Raw genomic sequence first — 26,273 nt, 5'->3', positions numbered from 1 at the left:
GGTGCCGCCTCACCTGCGGCAGGCTCACACTCCGGAGGGGCAGCGGGGCACCTCGCTACTGGGGTCACGGGCACCCACACATTAGCGACCTGCCCAGCGACGACGGGGCGGCCCCGGCAGCCCAGACCGGTGACATTCCCCAGCAATTTCCTCACTGTCCCTGCCGGGAAGGCCGCACTTGTCATAGGGGCAGAAGGGCGCCATCCCCACGGGAAGAGTGGCCGGAGGCCTGTCCGTGCGGCCAGGGCCGGGCCCCACGGCTGTGACGGCACCCCTCAGCCCCTCACGCAGCGGCGCGGAGGACGCGCCCGGCCCCGGCCCGGCCCCGCCCAGCCCAGCCCGGCCACGCCCGCCTGACGCGCCAGCGGCGCTGGCGGGCTGGAAGTGGCGTACGTGCACAGTGGGTCGCTGGAGTGGCGCCTCCTCCTCCTCGCCCCGGCACAGCGGCGGAGGCGCGGTGGGGTGAGGCGGTGGCCGCGCTCGCCCGTACTGTACCGGGCAGAGAGGCCGGCGGGGAGCGGAAGGCAGCCCCGCTCCGCGCCACCCTGCTCCCCCTCGGCCGTTCCGCCGCCGGCGGGGCAGCGATGAGGCGGCGCTAAGCGGCGTTAGCGGCGCAGGGAGGGTAGCGCGGGCCCCCGCGCCCCGGCCGCCCCGGAGGAGGCCGCGGGCCGGCGGAGGCGGAGGGCGGCGGCGGCGGAGCCGGAGCCGGGCGGCCATGATGCAGTGAGTGCTCCCTCCCCGCGCGGCCGGGCGGGGGCCCGCGTTAGCGCCGCTCCCGCCCGCCTCCTTACATAACACAACCCGGCGGAGCGGGGCTGCGGCGGCACCGCCAGCGCCATGGCGAATGACAGCGGCGGAGGCGCCGGCCAGGGCGGCCAGGGCGAGAGCAGCGGCGGCAGCAGCAGCGGTAGCAGCAGCAGCAGCGAGCGGGACCGGCAGTACTGCGAGCTGTGCGGGAAGATGGAGAACCTGCTGCGGTGCGGACGCTGCCGCAGCTCCTTCTACTGCAGCAAGGAGCACCAGCGCCAGGACTGGAAGAAGCATAAGCTCATCTGCCGCGGCGGAGGCGCTGCGGTGGCTGGTGCAGCAGGGGGCGCTACCGAGCCCCGCAGCGGGCACCCCCCGCCGCCCCGCGCCCACGGCGGAGCCGCGGCGGGCGGCGGCGGCAGCCGGGCGGGGGTCGGGAAGGGCGCAGCGCCGCCGTCCCCGGAGACCGCCGCCGAGGCCGCCCCGCTGACCAACAACCACGTTGCCGCTGCAGCTGCCGGTGATGAGGTGGAGGCCCCGGCCGCGGCCCAGTCCCCGTCGTCCTCCGGGGAGGCAGTGTTGCTGTACCGGGACAAGTCGAACCTGTACCCGGGCGGCGTGCAGGCAGGGCCCGGCGGGGCCGCGCTGCGTCCCAACGGGCAGACCAAGTCGCTGGTGCCGCAGCGGCTGGCGCTGGAGTACATCGTGCCCTGCATGAACAAGCACGGCATCTGCGTGGTGGACGACTTCCTCGGCAAGGAGCTGGGCGGACTGGTGGCCGAGGAGGTGCGGGCTCTCCACCACACCGGCCTCTTCACCGACGGGCAGCTCGTCAGCCAGAAGAGCGACTCCTCCAAGGACATCCGCGGCGACAAGATCACCTGGGTGGAGGGCAAGGAGCCGGGATGCCAGACCATCCGGCTCCTCATGAACAGCATGGACGATCTCATCCGGCACTGCAACGGAAAGCTGGGCAACTACAAAATCAACGGCAGGACGAAAGTGAGTGAGGGAGGGAGCTGGGACCCCCGGTGCCCGTCCTCCCCCTGCTCCTGCAGCCGGGGGGATGTTGCGCGGGGGGGCGGGAGCGGGGCGGCGGAGCCGGCGCTTCCCCGGGAGCGGGCGTGTGTGCGCGCACGTGTGCGGCTGTCTGCGGGGCTGCGTGCGTGTGCGCACGTCCGTCCGGCCGGCCGGCCGGCTGGCTGGCTGGCTGTCCCTGCGGGACTGTGCGGGTGTCTGTGCGGGGCTGTGCTCCCGCTGCCGCTCCGCTCCCCGGAGCCGACTCATACTTGCGAGTCGTGTCCAGTTCTGGACGCCTCAGTACGCGAAAGAAATTCCTTGTCTTTCTCTAGAGGGTCACGCAGATGATTAGGGGCTTGGAGCATCTCTATCCTGAAGAGAGAATGCGGGAGCTGAGCCTTTTTAGTCTAGCGAAAAGGGGACAGAAGGGATCTCATTAACGTATGTAAGTATCTCAGAGGTTGATGTAAAAAAGATGGTGCCAGCCTCTTCAGTGTTGCCCAGTGACAGGACGAGGAGCAGTGGCCATAAACTAAAACACAAGAAGTTCCACCTCAACAAGAGGAAGAACTTCTTCACATTGAGGGTGGCAGAGCCCTGGAACAGGCTGCCCAGAGAGCTCGTGGAGTCTCTATGTGGAAACATTGAAAACTCGCCTGGACGCCTTCCTGTGTAACCTGCTCGAGGTGACCCTGCCTTGGCAGGAGGGTTGGACTGGATGATCTGCAGAGGTCCCTTCCGACCCCAACAATTCTGTGATTCATGCCCAGCCGCGGTGGGACGCCCAGACCCAGCCGGCCTGGGCCGCAGCCTCGACGGGCAGGTCGCTGTCCCGCGGTCAGCCTGGGGATTGCTCTCTACCGGGAAGGTGCGAAAGGGTTTGTTTGCCTCTTCACTTTTCCAAAGCAGGAAAAAACGGTGATCTTGTCTATATGTCTGTGTCTTGTTAAAAACCCCTTGACCTGGAAGCTTACCCGCTAGGCGATGAGTATTGAAATGTGAGTTCTTTCGTGGACTCCCAAAAAAACCCCAGGGTAACAATGCTCTGATGGGCTTCGGGAAGCAGGGGGCTGGCTGGAGAGTGTGGAAGCGTTCGTAGGCTCGCATAAATAGGCCGGGTTTTGGTAAGCCTTGGCTCAGGATGTGGCGTGCCAGGTGCAGGACTTAAAAATGTGGGCAGGAGACCCGCATCAGTGAGCGAGTGCCCCGGTGGCACAATAAACCCGTGAGTTACAGTGCAGCACCTCTGGCAATGGTGTTGCAGCAGGAAGCGGAGTCACAGTGGAGCAGGGCGGCTTTGGGCAGAGTTTTTATATTACTGTCATCAAACCACTTTTCCGCAAAAATCTTAGTCCTTAGCTCTATTTCGAGACCAGAGAACTGAGTCAAAATCTCCCATTGTATTAGCCTAATTTGTGATTCCCTTCCAGTCCTTTAAATAAAATTCATGCCTTTGGTAGAGGACTAGTAATGAATATTCATTAGTATCTTTTCAGTTAAAAAAAAAAAAGAAGAGGGGTGAAGCCCCTTCAGACTTTGCTACCTCTGTTAAAGCATAAGGAAGCCAGTGAAATGGTAGGAGTCATCCTGCCGAGGTGGTTGCACTGTCACAGATGGACTGTTGTTGCTGCAGCTGCAGAATCTCAGCTGGTAGGAAGCTGCGAGAGGGAGGAAGGGAGAAACTGGAAGGCAAAAAACAGCCCTGGATTTGTTCAGGGCACGGGAAACTCCCAAGATAAAGAAAAGGGGGTGGGAATTTTTTTTTCTTTTTTTTGTAATGCTGTCTTTGCATTTCTTCAGTTGAACCAGTACTGTGCTAAAACTTTCCAATGGGAACATGATCTAGAGTCCTCATAGGTCCCTGCAGGACTTTTCTAAGCAACTTATATTTCAGGCAGTCTTAAATCTCTTCAAGGCTTCAAACTTGCACTCTAAAAATATCAGTGGTCTTGCTAGATTTCAGTTTTATGCAGCAAAAAGGAATATTGCATCTGTTTTTATGTGCAGTGGTATGCTTCTGTAAAGAATAGGTGCCGGGGCTTCAGAAAAGGGCTTTTGGAGTTGTAATCCTGAATCACACATGTAATTCCTGGACTACTGTATTTTACATTCCTACTTGGTTTTCAGTCACTGCTGAAATCCCTCTCTTTGGGGGATCAGAACAAGTGCAGGAATCGGATCAGTAAAAGCACAGTACTTTACTCCTTGGTGGCATGGAAATGCATTACTTTGTCTTCTCACTTTCCCTTGCTTATTTCCCCATGGAAGTCAGTGCTTTTAGTGTGCAGGAGAGCTCAGTTCTCTAAAATTTCAGCAAAAGCAGAATGAAAACTGTCATTCACTCTCACACATTTACCTCAGAGTTGAATAAACAGAAGCAGATGATACCTAGAGTATCACTTCAAATAACTTGTATTGTAACCATATAACTTGTAGCCCACTGGTGGTGTTGGCATTGAACTTGATATCACTTCTATAAACTGTCTAGAAGCATTGTATGAAAAAGCAAGAAGAAATTGGTCTGAGATTTATAGCCTGAATCTCTTGGCTTGTAAACCTGCCTGTCAGGGCAAAAGCTATGTTGTGTTAATAGGATCTAATTTAAACTGATTTACATTCACCAGGGCCAGTCAATTAAGGTAAAGGACATGAAATAAGGTAGAATGTTAATTGTGAGCAACCTGAGATTTTTACATTTTAAACTCTCTGATAGGTGTTTTCTCTAGACTACCTGGGCTACCTAGAACTGATCTACTTAAACTGACGTGGTTCTACCTAGTCCAGAGTGGCAGCAAATTGCTCTCCAGCCTGAAAGACATCTATACAGTAGTAGTTATGAACTAGGCAAGTGTCTTTGAGGTGTGTGGAGACAACAGCAAGTATAAGAGAATGGCTAACTATTTACTCATCTTGGAAGTCCTGACTTACTGCATTCCTTGCTTTTGTTCTCTTGCTTTCCAGACTCTGCTTCCTTCTTTCTCTAGCAGAGGGTGGTACATACTTGCATATTTGAGCACTAGTGTCTTTCTCCTTCCTGTTATTTTCTAGTTTTTTCTTCTTTCATATTTTCATAAATTCTCTTTTTTTTTTCCTTTGTCTTATCAGTTGCCACATTTGTACATGCATGTATTTCTGTTTCCTGTCTGTCCTTTTCTTACATACCTAGTGGAGGAAAAAACCTGCTCATCAAAATCAGGAAAAGTAATCATCCTGAATCTCACCCAGGTGAGAAGTTTTTTCCTCCTTCCCCATATGGAGCATGAAGAAGGGGTTAAGGGTGGGGGCAGGCTTATGATTTTTTCGCTAGATTTTTCTTTCCCATATTGCAGACTCTGCTGATCTGAAGCTGGTCCTGGAGTAATGCTGCAACTTCCCAGTTGTGGACTGGGTTCCTAATAATCACCGTATAACCAGACATTTGATCTATCTGCCTATCGCTGTTTCTGCTTGCCATTACACCCAGTGCCAACCATCTCCTAAACCCTACCCCCTGCCTTTTACTGGAAGGACATTAAATAGACAGTTTGACAGGCCCTGTTACATCCCTTTAGTTTTTCGTTCATTTCCACTCCTAGAAACCTGTCAGAAGACCAATCCTGTTCAAATTGCTGCATTTTAGTGCTCTCCTCTACTAGTAGGCCAGTGGCACCCACTGCTTCTCAGCCACCTGTAGCTTAAAAAATTGCTTTATTTGTTACACATTGTGCAAACATGTGCAAAACTTGCTTTTCTGCTTTTTCTGGCAATTGCTCATCTCTTACTCTGGAGATCCTGGAGTTTTCTGAAGACCTAGGGGACTCTGGATTCAGACTAGTGTGACTGTGCCCTATTAAATCAGATTCTTTCAAAGCTAGTAATGATTCTTCAGAAAATAATTCTCCAAGAGTGAGTGGATTTCTCATACCCTGCTGTTAGCGTTTTTATAAACTAGACAGAAGAGGCTCTCTGCTCTTGCCACTTATTTATGTTACAACTTTTCTACAAACATGTTGGATTAATGCTACCAAGAAAAAGTAAGGTTTATGGGTGTTCTTTCCACTGTATCTTATTCTGCAAAATATGACTTTGAGCATGTGTGGCAATAAGAAAACAAATGAAAAATAAGAGGTAGGGAATAAGAACTTGCCAACCAAGCAGATACTGGAAAGTGATGATGGTGCCAGAACTCTGGTAGAAGAAAGGAAAGCGAGCACAGGGCCAGGTGTGCAGCTTAGGTAAGTCCTGCCCTGATTGAAGAACCCGAGAGCAGTGGCTGGAGATCTGGGCTTAGGAATGTCTGTAAAGTGGGGTGCTTCCCTTCATTTTGCTTGTGGCATGTGCAATTACATTGATCCTTCTGTATCATTCTGGAGATTGTTTCACTATCCCACCTTGAATTTATTTCTTGGTAGAAAACTTACTGATCTAAGTAGTTCCTCATGTATGGGTTTGAATTTGCCACCGACTTGGGGGAAAGTGTGGCTAGGTCTCTCTCAGTCTCCCAGTACTCACTTGTGTTGCTTGACCTTGATACAGAATATGACCAATGCTTGTCCTTATCTGTTCTTCCCCTCACAGCAGCGTTTCTGTTGATGTTGTTTTCTTGTAGATGAGTGTGCCGGTCAGCGAAGGATTGTGTGGTGATTCATGGATAGGCATCCCACACACAGTTCTTAAGTCCCTATTGGAGTAGAGCCCTGACATGTGATGACTATAGTTTTCGTTTGTTGTTCCTCATGTACAAGCCTTTTGAGTCCCAGGTGGAGCAGATGATCAGAAGACTGACTGGGATTTCTCCTGCAAATGATCTTTTGATTGAGAAGCACAGCAGCATCCAGAAAAGAATCTTGTTTACAGCCAACTTTGACATTGCTGAGATTCTGGCAGGTTCTCCTACTAGAGAAAATTAGAAAGATATGCTGGTTTCTGAGGGGCAGCTGTGTGGTGATTGTAACTTTGAAGTGTGGTATGAATACAGTGTGTCTGAGGGTGGGGAGCAGCACCTGTGACTGCTAGAACTTCTCCACACCCCTGTGTGTTAGGCTGTAGTTCAATGAACACTTTGGGCTGGCAGTGCTGGAGAAGTAGTCACTCTTCTTTGCCAGCACAAGTATTTACATGGCCATCCTGTGAACTGGTTTGGGGAACTGATCCATCTGAAAAATAAACTGGCAAAAGAAGTGCTCCTGGTTCAGTGTTCGGATGTTTGTGCTGGCACAGGGGACTGGCAGATGGTGAGACTTTCTTTCAGCAGCAATGCAAATTTATGCCAGTTTAAAGTGTTTGCCAAACTACAGCCTTAGTTTAGCACTTGGAGTCTGATTCTCCCAAAATTTGCCCTTGAAAATTCAAACACAGTTTAAGAAATCTTTGCTAGCTATGTATTTTTTTTCTTTCTTTTTTTTTTTTTTTTGTACTTTTGTGTTCAGTGTGAGGCTTGGTTCTTGCCATCAGAAATGCATTCTTCTGTCCTCCAAGAATCTTTCTTGTGACAATTTTATACAGAAACTTTGCTTGTCTACCCACCAGGTGATCCTATGTAACATGTACAGTGGAAATGTATTTTCTCCACATGAAAACTGATTTCCCTTACACTCCCAGCTTCAAAACCAACCTACTCTTACAGTTATTGGCTGTTCCTGTCCATTACTCTGGAGTTTTATTAGCATCAAAGACATTCTGTTTCAAGACAGAGCTGGATTGGCATCCTCTGCCATGAGCAGTGTGCTGCAGCTTGCTACTGTTTGCTGCTGGTAAGGAAGGTCCCTGGTCAGCTCCATCCCCTTGTGCCAGCTCCAGCACTTGTTCTTCTTCAGGGGCTCTGTCTGATATGGGCAGTTCCAGTACTATTTCACATTTCATGACCTGCTCATTTTTTCTCTGTTGCCTGGTGCATTAGGATAGCTGTATGAAATTCTGGGTTGGTTGTTGCTTGCTTTTCCAAGCCTTTTTTGACTGTAACTGGAGTTAATGTTTTTTAGTTGTTACTGTCCTGGAGGTAAGGAAACTGTAACATTGTAGTTTATGCACATCAGTGATTTCAGTACACTGTGGATAATGAATTTTTTCCTGTAAGTGATATCAATGATTTTTTGACCGTGTTGCTATTTTAATGGTCTGTGCTGTCTCTTCTGCACAGAATGGGCTCATTTAATACTGCCTAAGAATCAAGTGGGATGCTTCTCATCATAGCTGTACAGCTTGAGAGGAAGAGCTGTCTTCCCTTCCCTGTGGCCTCTTGGACTGAAATTCTTTGCAAGTGATGTCCTGCCAAGTCATAGGACTGTCTGAACAGCAGTTCTCAGATCCCTGGGTTAGTTGTATCAGTAACCTTGACTGGTTGGTTGAGAGATGTTTTCCTTTTTTCTAGATGGTGCTTAATTTCTGAATAGGCTGCTAGCTATTTCCTGAAAAAAAAAAAAGGGCAGCATATTATTCTCTTCTGTGGTATTTACCATGTTCATTATATTTGTAATTCAGTTGTGTTTAGCCTGTCTTGGTTAATATCTGATGGCTCTTGGCTTGAACAGGCTAGATTGCTATTGGAATTTTGCGGGATGCTGTCTTTCTAGTTGCTCCTGTGCTGTTCTGTACTGGGTGCTAATATGTATGTTTGTACCTGTAGGTATGTACATAGCATACTTGGAATTTAAATGAAGGCTTTCTACTGCAGCAGAGAGGAAACTTGTTAGAAAAGGGAAACGGATACTCGGTATAAAGCAAAAATTTCTTCTTGCCCATCCGCAGACTAAATAGTTTCTCTTTAGGCTCCTTAGAGAGCTCTTGTACAAAGACAGCACTTTTTTCAGTTCAGAAATTAATTTTGGGACTGCTGTGAGTGGGTTGATTAGTGAATTCTTCAGTAGGACACTCGTGGGGCTCCCTGGCTCTTGTGCTGCTGTATTTTGTTACTTTTCAGTGGGGGAGTAACTGCAGACAATGCAAGGACTGTACAAGTGTTTTTTGGAAATCAACATACTCAGATTATATCAATTCAAGTACTTTATCATTGGCATGTTTTTTACACAGCTCTAAGAAAACAGTATTTTGAAAGTAGTATTTTTAGTGAATAGAACAGTAGAGTTATTTGACTTTGCAGTTACTACTGAGTGAAATAATCATTATTTATGATACCCTTTTTGTCTTCTGCATTTGTGGTTTGCTATTTAGACCCTTCAGAGGGAGGACTAATTCTAGGCTTTGAGGCTTTTTGGAAAAGTCATTTGGTGCTGATTAAATCCTTGTAAACGTCTTTGAATTTCTGAAGGTTGTTGGTTAATGATGAGTGGTCAGGCATATTTCCAGTGCAGGCTTGTGCCAGAATTAGCTGGTAAGTGGCAGTCGTAAGCATCAGGTCAAAATCCACTCGCTGTTCCAGGGCAGTGTCTGTCAAAAACAGAGCAATGCCTTTATGCACGTAACAGCTGCTTACACTTGAAGACTTTCTTGTTCTTTGGTACTTAACTTAAAACTGCTTCAGAGTATTTTTGTTAGCGTATGGTGTTATAAATAGGAATCGGGTAGAAATGTGCGTGTCTGCACGTCTGTGTGGAGGTTGTGTGTGGAGGTATGGTGGTTATTGATACATTGTGTGCCTAGTGCTCTGACAAAGAGATGAAGGCCATACCTGTAGGTAATTACTGGGGCCTAAAGAGAGAAGTTATTTAATACCCAAGGATTAATTTTACACATTAATTTAGGCTCAGACCAGCTTAGAGCACAGAGTTTGACCGTGAAGGATTCTGGACTGTAGAAATTATGTACAACTTTGAGGAGGTGCTGCTTTGTCATCCCACTGTGCTGCAGTGACAGCAGAGCCTGAGATTGCCTTGCCTTTTTTCAGCAAAAACAAACATGTTGAAAATGATACAAAGGTGAATGCACTGAGGGAGTTCAGAAAGCTGTTTTTCCTTTTAGTCCTAGCAGGGTAAAGGAATTGTTGCATTGATTGTAAAGTTATAAAATGCAGTAACAGCTGAAGACTCTAGGGACTTATATGTATTTGCTTGGTTTGGATTTTTTCCTGGGTTTTGTTTGATTTGTCTTTTTTTTTTTGTATGAAGATATTTTAAATCTGTTTCCAGGAAGAGCTTGAATTATCAATTCACATCAATTTGTTCTGTTGATAGCTTGAAATTCTTGGTGAGGTGGCAGAGGCTGCAGGATTTTCTGCTGGGCTTAGCCTTGCTGTGGTTTCCTGCCCTTCTGGTGTGCCAGGGTCTGTTATCTTCCCGCTTGAGTAGGTCAGAAGGCTGCAGCTATATAGTTATAAAAGTCTTGAAGTTACTAGTCAAATGAAGCAAAAAAGTTTCAATAATAGTTTAGCCTGACTGTTGTGATAATGTGGAATTTAAATTGCTATAGATTAAAAACTTGTCACAACTTTGAGGCAGAAATCCTCATATGTTTAAGTTCTCTGTGCTGTGAAAAAATCCAGGGATGCAACACGTGTAAGGTTTCCAAAGCAATTTATAGTTGGTTAATAACGTATCTCTCTTGTTGCTGCTCTCTGTCCTGTTCAAGCATCTGTTCAAGCAGCTAAACCTTGCCGTGGATGCCAAGATCCCTCAACAGCTTCTGATGTATTCGAACAGTGTGTGGTCTGTTCTCTGCTGAAGGCATTGGGCCCTTCCAGTTTCAGTGGTTGCTGCATTGTTGTTCAGGCAGCTGGCATGCAGCCTTACTGCTGTGAGAAAGGAAACTGTGGCCAGTTGATAAGGGCATCTTAAACTGACTCCTTTTCAGTTGGCACGCTGGATGATGCCCAGTGAAATAGATGCTGGCTTAATCGTACCTCTGTTTGGCTTAACCTTATTTGTGTGTGTTTAGCCCCTCTATGACAGCACATCAACCAGGCAGTAGCACTGTTCATAGTGGTGGATTTGCTCTTTCAGGTCATACTGGGAGAGACTGAGAGAGCTGGGGCTGTTTATGCAGCAGAGGAGAAGGTGTGAGGGGACCATACCAGTGTGTACAGATACTTGATGGGAGGAGTGAAGAAGAGGGAGCCAGACTCTAGGCAGCAGTGTGCTCAGTGGCAAGGCAGTGGTACACTGAGATGCAAGAAATTCCATTGAAATGTAAGAAATGCTTTTTCCACTGTGATTGAACCGAAGAAGCAGGTTGCTACAGAGGTTGTGGAGTCTCCATTCTTGGATATACTCAAAACCTGATCACTGGTCACCCAGCCTGCTCTGGGTGACCCACCTCTGAGCAGTGGGCTGGACCACATGATCTCCAGAGGTGCCTGCCAACCTCAACCCTCCCATGGAAAAAAAATACCTCAGTTTGAAATGGAGGAGATACAAAACAAGCCAAATTTTGCAATCTGTTAAAATATTTTTTCCAGCAATGGCACTGTCAGTATAAGTCCTGCTTATTGCATGTGTGAATGAAGTTACCAGGAGTCTGTCTTTCTACTAGTGTTCATTTGCTCCCTCAAGGATCATTGTGGTCAAATATGCCAGTAATGTAGCTGTTTGAAACATTCCTACCTTGGATCCCTTTTGGTCATCCAGGGGGTCACTTTTACTAAGTCTGTGCTGCTGCCTCTTTCCTGTTTTCTCCCAAGTTGCCTGTTTTTTCCATTCATATGTGCGTATGCTCATAGCACAGTCCTTTCCTAGCATAGCTTGCTGATACAAAGCATGTGTATACTTCACAAGACTGATTTAAGAAATTAATTACCTATAGGGGATTCATACTTTCTCTTCAAAATTATTTTATATAATATATATGATTTTGGGGCCACTTCTGTACTGAGAGGGCACAGTACAGCAGGTATAGTTATCCTTTTATTGCAAAACAGACAGAAAAATGAAATATGCTGTTTCAAAGCCATAAACTACCAAAAAGTGCTTTGCTTGAATATTTTGCGTATTTTTATTTATGGAGTAAATTTGTAACGAACATCTGGCCAATATTTTGGGTACATTTCAGTTTTATTTTCCTTATGAAAAATGCCACCCACTCCATTTTAAAAAATATGAGTGTGAGGAGGAAACATTTGAACTGATAAGAGTCAAGCTTATGTATTTTGCCAGGCTGTTGAATAAATCAACAACCTGCAGCTCTCAAGTTACAGTCCTTACCTCTTCCATCTACCTTCTAGCAATTTTCTTTCATCTGTATTCCCCACACAAACTTGCTGCTCCTGCCCTCTTCCATCCTGCCTGTGCTCCCCTGAGGACCTTGTTCTGCAGTGGTATGTCCCTTTTGTGTTGAGGGAGAGGAGAAGGGAGAAGGAACAGGTGCTGAGAGAGGCCGGCTGCCCCAGCAGGGGTGCAGAGGACGAGGCTTGCCTCAGTTGCTGCTCTGTGCCAGGTACAGCAGTTACAGGCACCCTGTCAATGACCTGTCCTCTGCAAGGACTGCGTTAGAGAGATAAGAGCCATATGCCTCTTGGGAGATGTCAGCCTGGCCATCCATACCATATATCTACTGGGAAATTGAAGCCAGATGGAGTTGTGTTCATCTGAAGTGGCCTTCTGTAGGAACTAGATGCTAGGCCTTGAATTGTAGGTTAAAGCTAAGTGTTTTTGAGGAGTATCCATTCTTACGATAAAAAACCCCTAAAATTTAAAACCATTTCTTCTTACTGTTCTGATGCTGAGGACCCACTCTGCTCCAAACTTACACATTTTGCACTCTGGCTAATTTGGTTTAGGTTCTAGCAGGCTGCCTTCTCATGTTTGCTCAGTGGGAGTTCTTCCTTATCAAATGTCTGTTTAACACAAGGATTTGTTATCTATGTTTATACTATTTGTATTTGTTGTAAATAATCAATAATTGTTGTGTATATAAGGCTTCAAAGTGTATATAAAATTATGTTCTCGTATACCATCTACCTCTGGCAATCCAGGAGCTCTGAGCCAGAGGTTGTATCTAGACCACTGCTTGTAATACGTGCAGATAGATGGATACATTTGCCATTAATTTATGTAATCTTGTTTTAAAAGCCATTTGTACTTTTGGCCTCTGCAACATCCTGTAACAGCGAGTCCTGCAGTTTGATTAGATGGAAAAGGAACTTCCTTTTGTTTAAACCCACCGATGGTGATTTCAGTGTCTCCTAGACTGTATTGTGAAAACTCACTTCCCAGTAGCTTTACTTGTCATAGTCTTTAAAAAAGTCTGGCATTTGCTTGCATGCATTTTTTTGGCTGACACGCTTCCCCTCCTAAACTGAAGAATTGTAGTCTTTATAGTGTTTATCCAATAAAATATTGTTCCAAGATTCTAGTTATTCCTGCTGCACTTCTGTGCAGCTTTCCTGGTTCTGCTAATCAAGGTAAGGCAAGCAGAAGCACAGTATTTAATGTACAAATATATCCTGATTCTGTATGCTGACAGGGCGATGTTGCCTTTCCTTGTTTAGTGATTTATGACACTTTAGTTGCCTCCTCTGCTGTGCTGAGATGAAGTTCTTGGGACAACAGCCTGTATTTAGTAAATTTTTTTTTTCCTAAAGTGATGTTATCCAGTTTAGAAGATATCACTGTTTTTCTCCCCCAAGGGGTATTTCTTTGCACTTACTCTTTCCTGAGTTTCACCTCCCATTTTGTTGTCCAGGTGGTTGGTATCATTCTACACCTTTCAGTGTGCCTTTCTGCAGCCAGGGCTAGGATGGGCTGCAGCATATTTAGGTACTGCAGGTAAACACGATCACGCTGCTCCTTCATCCCCTTTTCCCAAGTCACACAGGAATAGTACAGGTCTTGTGGGAATCCTGCTGGTAACATCTCATTTTTCACTAAAAGGAGGTTAGTTTGCTGTAGTGAAACTGCAACTGGAATTTACTATTTTATTGGTCTTTCCTTTGCCTGTTCCATTATTTTGAAATGCCTTGGAAGTAAGATCCATGGTTAAAGTGCTTTATATTTAAAAATGTCTAATGTTTGCATTAAAATTAATGGGTTGAGTAAATTTGTATTAAATCTCCACTATAGCTTGGACAAAATGACATGTAATGACTCTTGAAGGCCTCCTAACACCTGGCACAGACTCAAGAACAACACAGAAGTTCCTATACTGGAGTCCTGACTTTGTCATTTTCCTTAGTGAAAATAGAAAATGGGAGTTGTCTCTCTCATAAGCCAAGGCTATGCCAAAATTATATTGTGGGAGGTAATAAGATAAACACACATTATTTTTACCTCTTAAGTCCTATAGCTTTATAAAGGACCTTGTAAAAATGAAAAATAATATTCCACTGCAGGACATGAAATGTAGATGAAGATGCTATCAACTAGCTTTAAGTTCAGTTTAGTTGTCTCATATAGCAACTTGAATTTTGCAGATTTCTAGTTTTTACAGTGTCCTTTACTCTTTCTACGCTCACATCCTGCTACTTTGAAGGAACACACCCACCGAAAGACAAAGCTAGTAATAAATGATGCTTCCTCACCATTGAGACTTCAAGTTCTGCAATTCAGCTTAGCATAGCTCCATATTAAAACCCCAGAGAAAACTTGCCTTTGAAGAACGAAAATTCCAATGCACCCCCACCCCCCCCTTCCTTCTGCCCCCCCTCCCTTTGGGAACAGCTTTCTGGAGGGAGTGATGGAATTCTTTAGGGTCTCAGTGGGGAACAGAATTTGCCAGTGATGGGAAGATGAAGTCCCTTTGAGATTTTTTTTCCTCTGAAAAATCTGTTACACTTTTTTTTGTCATCTAGCCTTCATTTTTATAGAAGGGTTATCTTGGTTTGGGAACCCTTAATTAAGGGTTGTCTTTACAGAGGAAGTAAATTCTTGGAGTAACTCTTAGTTGTCTTTGAGGTAGCTGTATAGTATTGCTTGTATTGATCCTGGCGATGAAATATATTGGTCTTTTTAGTGATTTTTGTGTGTGCCAAGTGGGGGGATAAGTTGCTAGACAGGCTGGAGGGCAGAGCTGGCATTCAGAGAGGTAGAGGTAGCTTTTTGCAAGGCCAGTCCATGTGAACCTTTTACCTGGAGTACAGATGATGTGAGTGGCCTTCTGCACGCAGTGGGTGGGTGCTGTGCTGTGCGTGGAGCGGCAGCTTTTTTCCTATCTTTGGTTGCAAATCTGTGTGCTGAGAGTAACCTCCGATGTCCAAGATGTTTTGTGGTGCGGTTCATTAAGAGGCCGGAAGACGCCCAAAAGCAATTACAGCTGAGGCCTGCTGAGGTATCTCACTTGTTAGTGCTTGCAGCTTGATTTCATGGGGTTAGTAGCAGGGCAGTCGCAATTAAAACCCGTGCTGTGGGATTTGCTCCCTTCATTACTGCAGCACATGGTTGGCAAGTGCATCCACTGTCCACAGGTCCTTGTCCACTCCTCCCCTTCCTCCCTGTTCTTCTCTACAGCCTTTCTCTGGCTTCGCAATCAGCTTTCCTCTTCTTGGTTGCCCGTCTCCAAACAGGTATGACTTAGGATACAAAAAGAGTTTTGGGATCTGTAGTGTCTTTAGTATAAAGATACAGGGCCATCTACTACACGTAGTAGAAATTAGTAAATTGGTTGGCTGCCCACAGATAATTTCTTGAAGTGCAGTCTCCTATTTAGAAATTGCTATCTAGTGTTAGTGTGCAATATTAGATACATGTTTTAGGAGATCTGTTGTTTATTTTCAATATGGTCTCTGCCTGAAAGACTATTTCTGCCAATCCTGAAATCTGAAATGATTGCTTGCTGACTTGAAAGGGAAGTTGACTGTATAGAAATCTGGAATCTAGAATTTTTAGAATTGGCTGCTTGTTCCATTTGTTCCTTAGTTCTTGTGATATTCAGCATTATTTTCCCCCTTCCAATAATGCAGACTTTTGTCAGTGTTGCCATTCTTTCTGGTGTCTGCTTGCTTCATCTTCCTTTCACTTCACTGTGTATTGTCTGTCCACCAGTAATTTCCACTGCTGTTGCTTGACTTCATGATGAGTTCATACCTTTGGGTGTGAGTTGTTTCAGGGTATTTGTAGACTGAGGCAAAGACTTTGTCATCCGTTATGCTGTTGCCTCTGTTTTTTTTCTTTTGTCTTTAATTGGTACAACATTAAGCTGGGAACAGGCTTTACTGAAGATCTGCAGATCTTACATGTAGGTTGCATAAAGGTGTGATATGGAACACTCCTCTTGGTCTGACGTGACACCTCTGATCTGCGCTACTGCTGCTAATCCCTGCAATCTCTCCCCAGTGAGTACTGTGGATTGCAAAGCCCTAGCTGTCCTTTGGTTTACTGGGAAAGTTTCTGCTGATTGGATTTTAGGGACATACAAATAAACCTTTTTGCAGAAACATGAAAAAAGGAGGTGTGCATATCCTGTCTTGAAATCCGTTATTTCCAGGTGGGGTATGGAATAGCGTGCTTCTCTTTCTTAGTAAATACAGTGCTTTTAAGAAGGCTTAAGAGTATGTAAGTGCTGGCTGCATGCTAACACAGCTGGGGTTGAGACTTTTGACTTTGTGTGGGCATTTGAGGGGAGGGATCCTGGTTCTGTGCTCTTCCGAATGCCTTTGAAGAGGGGGAAAAAAGTCTCTGTGACAACTTGTTTAAGAGAAGCTTTCTTGTTCCTGTCAGGTGTTGTACAGCATGGCTTTTCTGCTTGCATCATCACTTTGTGTGGAGTTTGGATTCCATTACCTTCTGATTTTTAGAGTGGGAAATTTGGAGTTTGAGGTTAGCATGTGTCTTCCAACCACAATACTTGTTGAGTTACAGACAGTCATATAACCATGTCAATTGACAGGAGCCTTGTCACTTAACAGGCTTTTCAGTTGTTCAAAGGAAAGGACTGATCTGTCAAGAACCCTACTTGCCTTTTAGAAAGGGTGAATAATATGATATATATAAAAAATACTATTTTTGTTATTGAAATAGTGGTAAAGACGAAAAGAGGTCACTTTTTTGATTGGATTGGTTTTCTTCATAGCAGTTTCCTCATGCCAAGTACAAACAGACTTGGAACAAACCAGATAGGTCCATTTTAACCAATTTATAGTTGGTAATGCAGCATGTTCTGTTTTTCCCAAGGCATGGGAGTGATGTGTTTTTCCATCACTCTGGTCTCCTGGGCCAGTGGTTGTGATAGACTAGGAAAAAGCCTGTTGAAGCAGCACCAAGGAGCTCTGCAGGAGGTCCTAACCTAGAAATGATCTTGTTGCTGCCATGAACATAAACTCACTGTATGATCAGCTGAATTGGCATTTCAGTGGGGATTTTGTATCAGCCAGACAAGCACAGGCAGTTTCCTCAGGTGTTTTTTTTCCTCCCTGAAGTCAGTGTTGGGTACGTTCAGATCTTTCTCGTGCTCACAAGGCCACATGCTCCTAGAGCAAGTACACGGCGTTCCTGAGCCACTCCTCCAGGAGATCCACTGAGCCAGTGCAGCCTTCTCATTGCAGCAGAGTGCCTCCTTAACCTGAAATGACATGGCTGACTCTGCTGGGACATACAGAGTAGGGGTGGGTTTGGGAATTGCTTTTCCGACTTGGCATGCCAACGTCAGCAGTCCTACTCCTGGTGTTTATGATCACCCTGTAGTGCTGCGTGGCCTCAGCTGCTCCTCAGGGCTTTGCCCAAGGACTGGTAGGAACTGAGACAGCTGGAATACCAGTAGATTTGTATAAGGCCTGTGTGCATTTGGACTGGATACTCTGGGTGATCTGGTTAAAATAACAAAACCCCTAAGTGTTGTTTATGCCAGCTGGGAAAGAGGCCCTATTACAGGACTGTGGTGGGACTGTAAAGAAAAACTGTCTCCCTCCAAGCCTATGTGTGAAAGCCCATAAAAAGTGACATGGGCACAGTCAGCATTTCTTGCATTTAAATTGTAGGTGGCTTGAAAGTGTATTACAGGCTGTTCATTTCTATTTGGCTTTAAACCTTAGTCAGACTTCCGTGCAGTGCTAATATAAATTAAATCAATGCCCAGAAATAAATGTCTATTAGCATTTCAGTGCATAGTTATTTCTTTTTCTGTAATATATAAATAATTTCAAAGAATTGTCTGAACTCTAATAGTAGGAGTGAATGATATAGTATGTGGTGTGAAGTTTGGAATTCTGTGGTCATGCTGAATCACATATGTCCCCTTGAAAATAGCCTTTAAAACGGTTTTAAAATCATTCTCCTCAGCATACTGTTTGACAGCAAATCTTGATGTGGTTAAAATCTAGAGGTGGGTACCTGAGGCCTAGGCTTGGACACTTTACTGTATCTACATGAACATTTACTAAACTTAAGGAACTTGCAGTACACAAGTACTTCCAAGTATCTGGCTAACCATAGTACTAAACAAACAGTCCTGTTCCCATGCAGTTGTGCAACTTTCAAATTTATATAAAGATACCTTTCCTGCAAGCTAAATTTCACTTTTCTGGCTATTTTGTTCTCTAAAACAGAAACAAAATTGCAGTTTTAAGTAAGAAATGAATCTCCCTCCTAGTAGTTAGCAAAATGTGTGGTTTGTCTTCTATAGGAAAGAAATTCCAGGCTTCTCAGTATGTACAGTTTTGAGGAGAGAATGGCAGAGATGATGAGTGATATTCTTTAAATGGCAAATTTCTCAGCCATTTATTTTCACAGGTAATAAAGTTTTGTTTAAATAGAAAAACAAAAAACAACCACCTCTTGCCCACCCTTAATCCTTAGTGTTTCTTCCTTCCCAGCCTCTCCTAGTGCTAAGAGGTCCCCAGCTTTGACATGTGGGCTAATATGCATGCTTTATTTTTAAGGTAGTGTGTCACAGCATCATTAAGGATGAAAAAGACCCCTTGAGTCCAGTTGTTGTTGAAAGTTTACCCAGTAGATCTCACACAACTGAACAAATTTGTTCATATTCATTAGTACAATAATACGTAATAATCTAAAAATAGGTGACCACGCTTTTTTATGTGTTGTGCATCAGTGTGCCTGCTGATGTCATTTGGTTGGCTCTGGAAATCTGATGTGCACAAAGTGCTGTCAGAATATATTTTAAGTGATGTAGCTGAATGAGACTTAACTTCATACTATTTTAGTGCACTGTTGTAATTTGCTTTAGTGTTGTGTTATTTTTGGTTCTTAAAGATGTTGCTGCTCTGTGCCCTTTTTGAATGGGCAGTGATGAAACTAGGAAGTTGAGTAGTCTCATGTGAGAGCAGAAAGCTCTGCCCCATCTTGGGGAAAAATGTTTCAAAGTACTTATTTTTTAAATGGTATTATTCATGTCAAAGTAATTATGGCGTTAAATTAAAAACGGACTCTTAAAATTTGTGTTGACTGACTTACTTCTCTGTCAAAGTTTTGTACAGTGCCAAAACAGTGAGTCATGAGTCTGCTTCTCTTGAAGGGAGCGGGGAGTTAGCCATGGAGGCCTGCCAATTCTACAAACAGTATATACATATATAACAGTATTCAACAGTTGTTTGAATCTGAAATGTATTGGTCAACTTATTTAATCATACTGTAGGCAGATTTAGGCTGGCACAAATCAAAGTATGCTTTAGACCCTTCTGAGCTGAAAAGTCAAGTGTTGTGTTTGCTCCTAGGCTTTTAGGAGAAAACTTTCTGCCTCTGGTGACACTGCTTTTTATCTAATTTCTTTGGAAAGCCTCAATTAAGTATATCTGGGGGATTTTTTTGCTTGTTTTGTATTGTTGACAAACTTTTTTTAAAAGTTTCTAATAGACTTTGATATCAAAACTATCAGAATGTGTTCTGTTGAACCTTACGGGAGGGAGCTATTACTGCTTTGAAGCACTGACATATCTTGGATGTGCTTGTATAAATTCTTTTTTTTTTTTTTTTTTTCTTTTTTTCTTTTTTTTTTTTAGGGAATGCAGGTGGTTTAGTCTTGAAGACGTTTATATTCAGAGATATGTTATATAAACTTCACTTTTTTTTATTACCCTATTTAAGCCAGTGCACAGCTCTCTGTGTACATTTTTAGATTTGAACTCAGTTTTATTTTTCTGATAAGCAGTTACATTAAGTTAATGGAAACTAGGCCTTTGTAAGATTGAAGGACTGCAGGTGTATTTGCAGTGCCTTCACTGACTCAATTTTAAAACAGCACCTTTTGGTTAAACTGGCACAATTTTGAGAATAGGCATGTCCCACCTAACCTGGCTAGCAGCCTGGAAAATGCCACTGTGTTAACTGTTACAGAAGATACAATCTTTGTTTTTCCCTGCCGTTTGTAAGTTGACTCAGCCCTCTCTTGGCCTTTGGAGATTTGAGACCTCCAGCTTTATGAGCTCAGGTACAGGAGAGCAGAAAAGCTCATTAGTGTTTAAGCACTTTTATCTCAGTTTAGTAGTGGTGAGAGCTGCAGAACTTCAGCTGGGAAGTGCGTTTTAGTTTTCCCTGTTATGTCTGTCTGTAGCACTGGTTTCAGTTGCTCATGGGTTCACCTTTGGAGAGGTGTTCTCCAAATCTCAGTCAAAACCTCCATGCAGGGAATGTGCCTTCTTCTGTCCCCATGTTGAGAACCAATACCATCTTCCCCTGGTTAATGCCTCTTTCTTGATAGTTCTATAAGAGCTTCTCTATCCTATTTTTTATTTTGTTAGATGTATTCATCAAAATGTAAGCATATCCCACATGCCCAGTCATTTCCTAAATATCAGACTTAAGCAACTGCAGTTCTGTGTTTTTTCCTGTGCCATGTGTAAGAACTGATGAATCATCTAGACTTGTATGCACATTTCTTCAGCAGTTCAAGAGCTGAAGGGTGTTTCTTGGAGCCTATGGGCATGCATGGATTAAAGGAATGATACTTGGAAATAAACTTTTTGTGGTCCTGTGTTGAGCACAATTAGTATTGAATGGTAAAAGGAGAGTACCAAACTTGATGTTGCTAGAGTGAAAAATACCTGACCTGGTTTTTGCTGAGTGGCACCATGGTTATGTTTAAGCTGTTTGGATCCAAACTTCATGTGGCTCTTCTGGTCCCAGAGAGCTCAGCTGAATGTGGCCGCTGAACCAGCATGAAAATTGCTGCCTTCTGGCTTGTGTCAGTTTATTAGGATGCTAGAAGTGAACGTCGTGAGCAGGTAAATGTCATGTAAAAATGAAGACAGGAGTAAAGCCATGACTTGAAAAGGAGTTGAACTGCTGGGTTGGCAAAGCTTTTTCTGAAATTTGGTTTGAGAAATCAGCATCTTTGGCAAGTTAGAAATAAGCAATATATAAAGGTATTAATATGTTGTGCCAAACTTTTGATGGTATGTTATGTTGCTTGATCTTGTATGCATATGAAATGTGGTTCTATCCAAAGCAAGTAGAAATCTTGTATTGGCCATTGCCTTGAAAAAGCCTGGGAAGGAGGGAGGTAGGTCGGGTTACTGAACTCCCTAGAAGGTCATGGAAGATGTAATCCATGTACATAGCTGTGTGCTGATTCTATTAATAGTATAAGCAGCTATGTCAACTCTCAGTTTTTCCTCTCTCGCTTCCTATCTAAGTTCATTTTTCATCTCTGTTCTTAGTTCAGTTTGTCTTCACTTTGCCAAGCTTTTTCCAACTTTGCTGTTAATACTTCGCGAGATACAAGAGAGGGTGACCCGTGTTTGTCATCCTTGCCTTCAGTTGTTGAGGTTTTTTCCTGAAAGAGCAGCTCTGTCCTTGCAAGAAGATGGCACAAATAGCTGGTGTATGCTGTAGTTAGGGTTTATTAGTTTGGGTGGTGGGGCATTGTTGGTTTGTATTTTGGTATTTGGGGTTTTTTTTCCTTCACTCTGCAGCTGAGTATTGACCGTATCTGCAGAGAAAAATGCAGCCGAAAATAATGGTTCCTAAATCCTTTGACAAATTGACAAACTGAATGGCTGTACTGGTAACTTAATAGTAGGAGAAAGGACTTAAAGATCAGTGATTCAAAGCTGCTGCAACATGTCAGTTTTTTCTTTAGTTTCTAACTTAGAGATTCCTCTCTTCTCTTGAGGATGTATAATGCCTTGATAAATTTTTAAGCTGCTAAGTAGCAGTTTACTTTTCCCTTGCATGTTCTCCAGTTGACGATGACTGCAAGGCATGAATTTTTAATGTGAAAACTTTGCAGGGCCCGATATTTCTCTCCAGCTTTTCTAGTTTCACAGTGTTGACATGTGTGAAAACTGGTTTCTCTAGCCTTGCTTACTGAGCCGTGGAGCATAACAGCACGAAATTTTACTCAGATGGAAGTTAGTATGGAAAAACTTACATTAGCTGTGTCATAGATTTATTTTACACTTTTTTTGATTGCTCTATTTTGATTAAGGCTGACAGGAGTTTCTCCATGTTGACATTTTCTTCCTGTTGCAAGCGTCTGTCTGTGCTTGTGAAGGATTTGCAGAAGAGTTATGAATCCAAACCAAGTTGTACCATTCTAGCATGTTTAAGTCTGTAATCTTGATCCTGCTCACACAAGGTGATACTAAACCAGTCTTTTTCTCCTTTGACCTGGCTGTTACTTTGTTCAACTTGTGAAAAATCATAGTCTGATGTGTACTTAAAGTGAAATGTATTTCCTCAGGACTCTCGTGTATCAGGGATGAACAAATTTCTGAAATAGAAATGCACCACAGACTGAACAGGGATGGGTCACTGTTAAATTTTATTTTCTTTTTCTTTGGTTCTGTATTGCACAGTGGTGTGTGAGGTTTTTTCTTTCTTTGAATAATCTGTCAGATGTCCTATGCCAAAGATTTCCAGTGAAGTCTTTGTGAACACATCTGATAAATTTTGGTAGGAAGTCATCGGTCTTGCTTTTAGACATCTTGTTTTGCTCACTGAGATTTGCAGTTCCTTCAGCAAACAGCAAAAGTGACATCTCCTTGACTGATGCAGCTTTAATCTGAGCTAAACAATAAAGTTTAAATATTAATATATTTAAAATATTTATTTAATAAATTAATAGAACACACATCTTCTCCATTATATGTTTATGGTTTTGGGGTGTTTTCCCCCCCTTATGGAATTTTGTGTTCTCATGTTACTGGTGTTCTCCTCTCTTTCCTAAGAGTTTGCTTTAATGCTTCCTTTTTTTAGGTAACAATACCTAAGCTTACAGGCATCCAGCAGTGCAAGGAATGGAGAGGATAGAAGAAAAAGCTTCAGTGTATTTACCTGCAAGTCTTCCTTCCTTATAGATGGTAGAGGCTGTCATATTTCTGTGTGAAAGGAGGCTGAGACTAGTCCCAAAAGAAATCATGTTTTCAGCTCCACTGTTGTGCTCTGCTTCCCAGGGATGAGTCTTAGCTTATGTGTCTTTACATAGTGAAAAAAAACTGTATGGACTATGGTTTATTCCCTTTGTTACCTTTGTGCATTTTATTGTTAATTCGAGTAATGCCTGGCACACTAAGGGTGCCTATTCTTAGCAGAAGATCTGTGGTTTTAATTAGTTCTTCTGTTAACAACTTAATGTTGCTTATTTGAGCTGATGGCCTTATTTTCCAGAGTTAAAACATTTGCAAATAGAACACCTGTATGTGAATGAGTGATCAGCAGCAGCTTTAGCATGTGAGTACTTCAGATTTGATAGACACAGATATCAGAATTGGGAAGGTACTTTCATGCTTTCCTGATTACTCATGAATTCCAGGGGGTATCTTAGGACAGCAGCGCTCATGTGCTAGACACAAAACAGAATGCTCTTGGGTTACAGAAGGTTAATAATAAAAGTGTTGGCACAGGAATCCTGTGAATGAACAAATCCAGTGTGTGACTTAAATAAATTTTTTGCGGAAAGTAAGTTTACTGAATGCTTAAAAATTGTGATGCCTGAGAAGCGCAAAAGAGGAGGCTCCTTTTCTGTTAAGAAAATGCAAGTAATACCTTGAGTTGAATTAACTGATTGCTTTTATGGGACAACTGATGAGACAGGTAGCTCTTTGTTTTGAAAGGCTAGCAGCTTTATTGTTTGTAGCCCAAAATGTTAAGGATGGACTTCCAGGTCTCAAATGCCTGGCTATACTGAACGCCATTAACAGTGTTTGGAAAAAAAAAAGCCACAGACACAAATTTCTCTCTGTTCTTGATATACATGGGTTGGCTTGCTTATTTATACTGTAAAACGTTAACAACAAAAGCATGTAGCTTCATTATTTATGTGGATCACTTTTTTGCCCTTTCCATGTGGGTAATCTTGCACTACATGACAGTTTGGCATAAACTCACTTCACACTGTTGCACAACGCAGTATATTTCCCATGTCTGATAAATTGTTACATTTTGTACCTTTCCTTATCATAGGTTAATTGGGGACATGGAATTGTCACACTTAACTGGCAAAAGCAACATATATTATGGTACAGCAGCTGAGTTGCAAATTTGTTTGCTTTCCAATTTGCTGCTAAAGGCTGAGTCATTCTCACTGTTATAACAAATACATATTAGATAAGTTATCGCAGCAAAACTGTTTCTCGTCACTTGGAGTTGATGATAGGAGAAGTTTCAGACTCTAAAGTCAAAAACAAGAAGTCTTTTTAAACATTGAAAATATTTTAGACTCAAATGATTGTATGAAATGAAATATGGCTGCTGTTTATGTGAAGCTGGTAATAACTGGTGTTTCCCCAGACTTCCCAAAAAGTGCTGCTGGTCCTCTTTTTCTTCAGCAGTGCGGTGTGAAATATTGTTTTGTTGCCTTGGAGTCTAAATCCTCATGATTAAAGTGAGAATTGACATTGCTCTAGCTGCTTGATCTCAAAGTTCTCATTCTGAGAGAGTTTTAGTAGCTCTTTTCACACAGATAGTGAGCAACAGTTAGTGTCAGAGTTTAATTTGCATGATATGTCTCAGCAAAGGCCCGTAAATTAAAACCTTCCTGTTACTAGGAATACTGTCACAGGATTGGACCTAGATCTGCTTTCAGCACTGTTCATACTCCACGAGAGCTTGGTAGGATTTATGTGGTACATGGGACTTTTTTGTCAAGAGTGTTGGCTTTCAGTTGAAACCAAACCAAGTATCTTCCTCTTCCAGCCCAGCTTTGATTTTGTTCTCTTCCTTTTTTTTTTTTTCCCTAAGAAAGGAAATTACGGAACCTTATTACATTATTTGGTATCTTTAACTCGCTGTTTTGATTTCTGTGGGTTTATCTTCCTGCAGCAAAACTGATAAGTCACGACTTTGCCACATATTAGATCACATTCTTGATATGTGTAATTTTTTCATAATGTGAGGCCTGTAATGATAAATGCATTATGATTACAATAAAGAGGTTGAGAAGCTGAAGTGCCTAATCAAAATTAGAAGTATATTTGAATTTTGTATTTTTGAGTACTTTTTATGAAGTGTAGTCACTTCCAGGTGATGTGAATGAAGTTGGACTTAATTTTAGGATTCGTTTTAGTCACGGTGTCACAACTTGGCAAATACTATGTTCTGATTTCTGCCTAGACAGAGCTGCTAAAAACTGCTTTTTCCATTAGTAAAGTATATATGGAAATAAAGATTTTTAAATGGTTGCTGCTACAGCAAAATCCATTCTGCTTACATGTGATATGCAAATGTTTTACTGATTGAACTGCAAGTACTTTAAACTATTTCTCAGTTCTCACAAAGCACAGTTTACCCAGCTACCTGCACTGAATGTATTCCTCAACATGTGCAAGTATTACAAACTCTGGAAAGCTTTATTTATAGCATATTGAAAAGGGGGGGGGGGAGGAGGAAGTTAAAATTACCAGTAAAAAGCAAAGAAAATTGCTTTATTGGGAAAAGATTTTTTATGTATTACATGAGAGATGAAAGAGTTTGCAATGCAGAGGTCTGACTTAGAATTCTGACTTAACCAGGCTAAATCTAGACAGGAATGTTTGTTTATAAAAGTTTTTACATTTTTTCATACGGCCAGCAGTAATTGAGATTAGCAGTATGTTGCTTTGTTGGTAGAAACTCACCTCTTTGTTTGGTTTTTGGCTGGTTTTTTTTTTTTTAATTCATGCTACAATTTCTTGCAGGTAGGATAGTGTCACTGCAGACATCTGAGCGCTGTGGTCGCAGTGGGTGATTTGGCCTGGAAAACTTTGTTCTGATCTCTTTCAAAAAACTGAAATAATTGTTATTTTCGAGCAAAGGCATAAAGATACAGGGATGTGCTGTGCAATGAGCCAGCCATGTACTCTGATAGCTAATCAAGCTAATCAGGCCATCTGGGAGCAAGGGCCAGTTTGTTTCACACGCACATCCGCATGTCTGAAGACTCAGAAATCACCTTCCAGGGGTCTTTCAAGACTGCTGAGCAAAGTGCAGCATGGGAAGTTTAATACACTGCTGCACTGGGAGTCGTTTGATGTCAGAAGGTTATTGCAGATTACTGCTTGGTGTCTGTTTTCCATTTCTCACTTCTTGACTAAAAAGGATGTTTTTGTTGTACATGTAGGTTTGTTTCAACAAAGGTTCAAAGACCTCCTATGTACAGGACAAAACACAAGCCCAAGAATGCACTTGGAGTGATGGAGTAACATGGGCTACTGGTTTTGTCTAAAAGTCTCCTAAAAATAAAGTTTGACATTTTTTGAAAATGAATTCTTTGCATTGGAAACACGGGGGGGAAAAAAAAGATAAAAAGATAGCTGTCTGAACTTGAGTCTGGAA

General features: G+C 43.3%; 1 protein-coding gene across 1 annotated transcript in view; it reads left to right on the top strand.

The window, feature by feature from the left end:
- Positions 1–378: 378 nt before the first annotated feature.
- EGLN1 (egl-9 family hypoxia inducible factor 1) overlaps positions 379–26,273 on the top strand; it is a 34,554-nt gene continuing 8,659 nt past the window's right edge. The window contains exon 1 of the mRNA XM_042025242.1: positions 379–1,749. Coding sequence (XP_041881176.1) covers positions 838–1,749 — 912 coding nt within the window. The 5' untranslated portion in view covers positions 379–837. The remainder of the gene's footprint in view (positions 1,750–26,273) is intronic.

The sequence above is a fragment of the Corvus kubaryi genome, unplaced genomic scaffold (assembly GCF_017639235.1).
Source record: "Corvus kubaryi isolate FWS band 111438036 unplaced genomic scaffold, C.kubaryi_AGA036_p1.0 37266, whole genome shotgun sequence".
NCBI lineage: Eukaryota > Metazoa > Chordata > Aves > Passeriformes > Corvidae > Corvus > Corvus kubaryi.
This window is presented reverse-complemented; position numbering and strand designations above follow the sequence as displayed.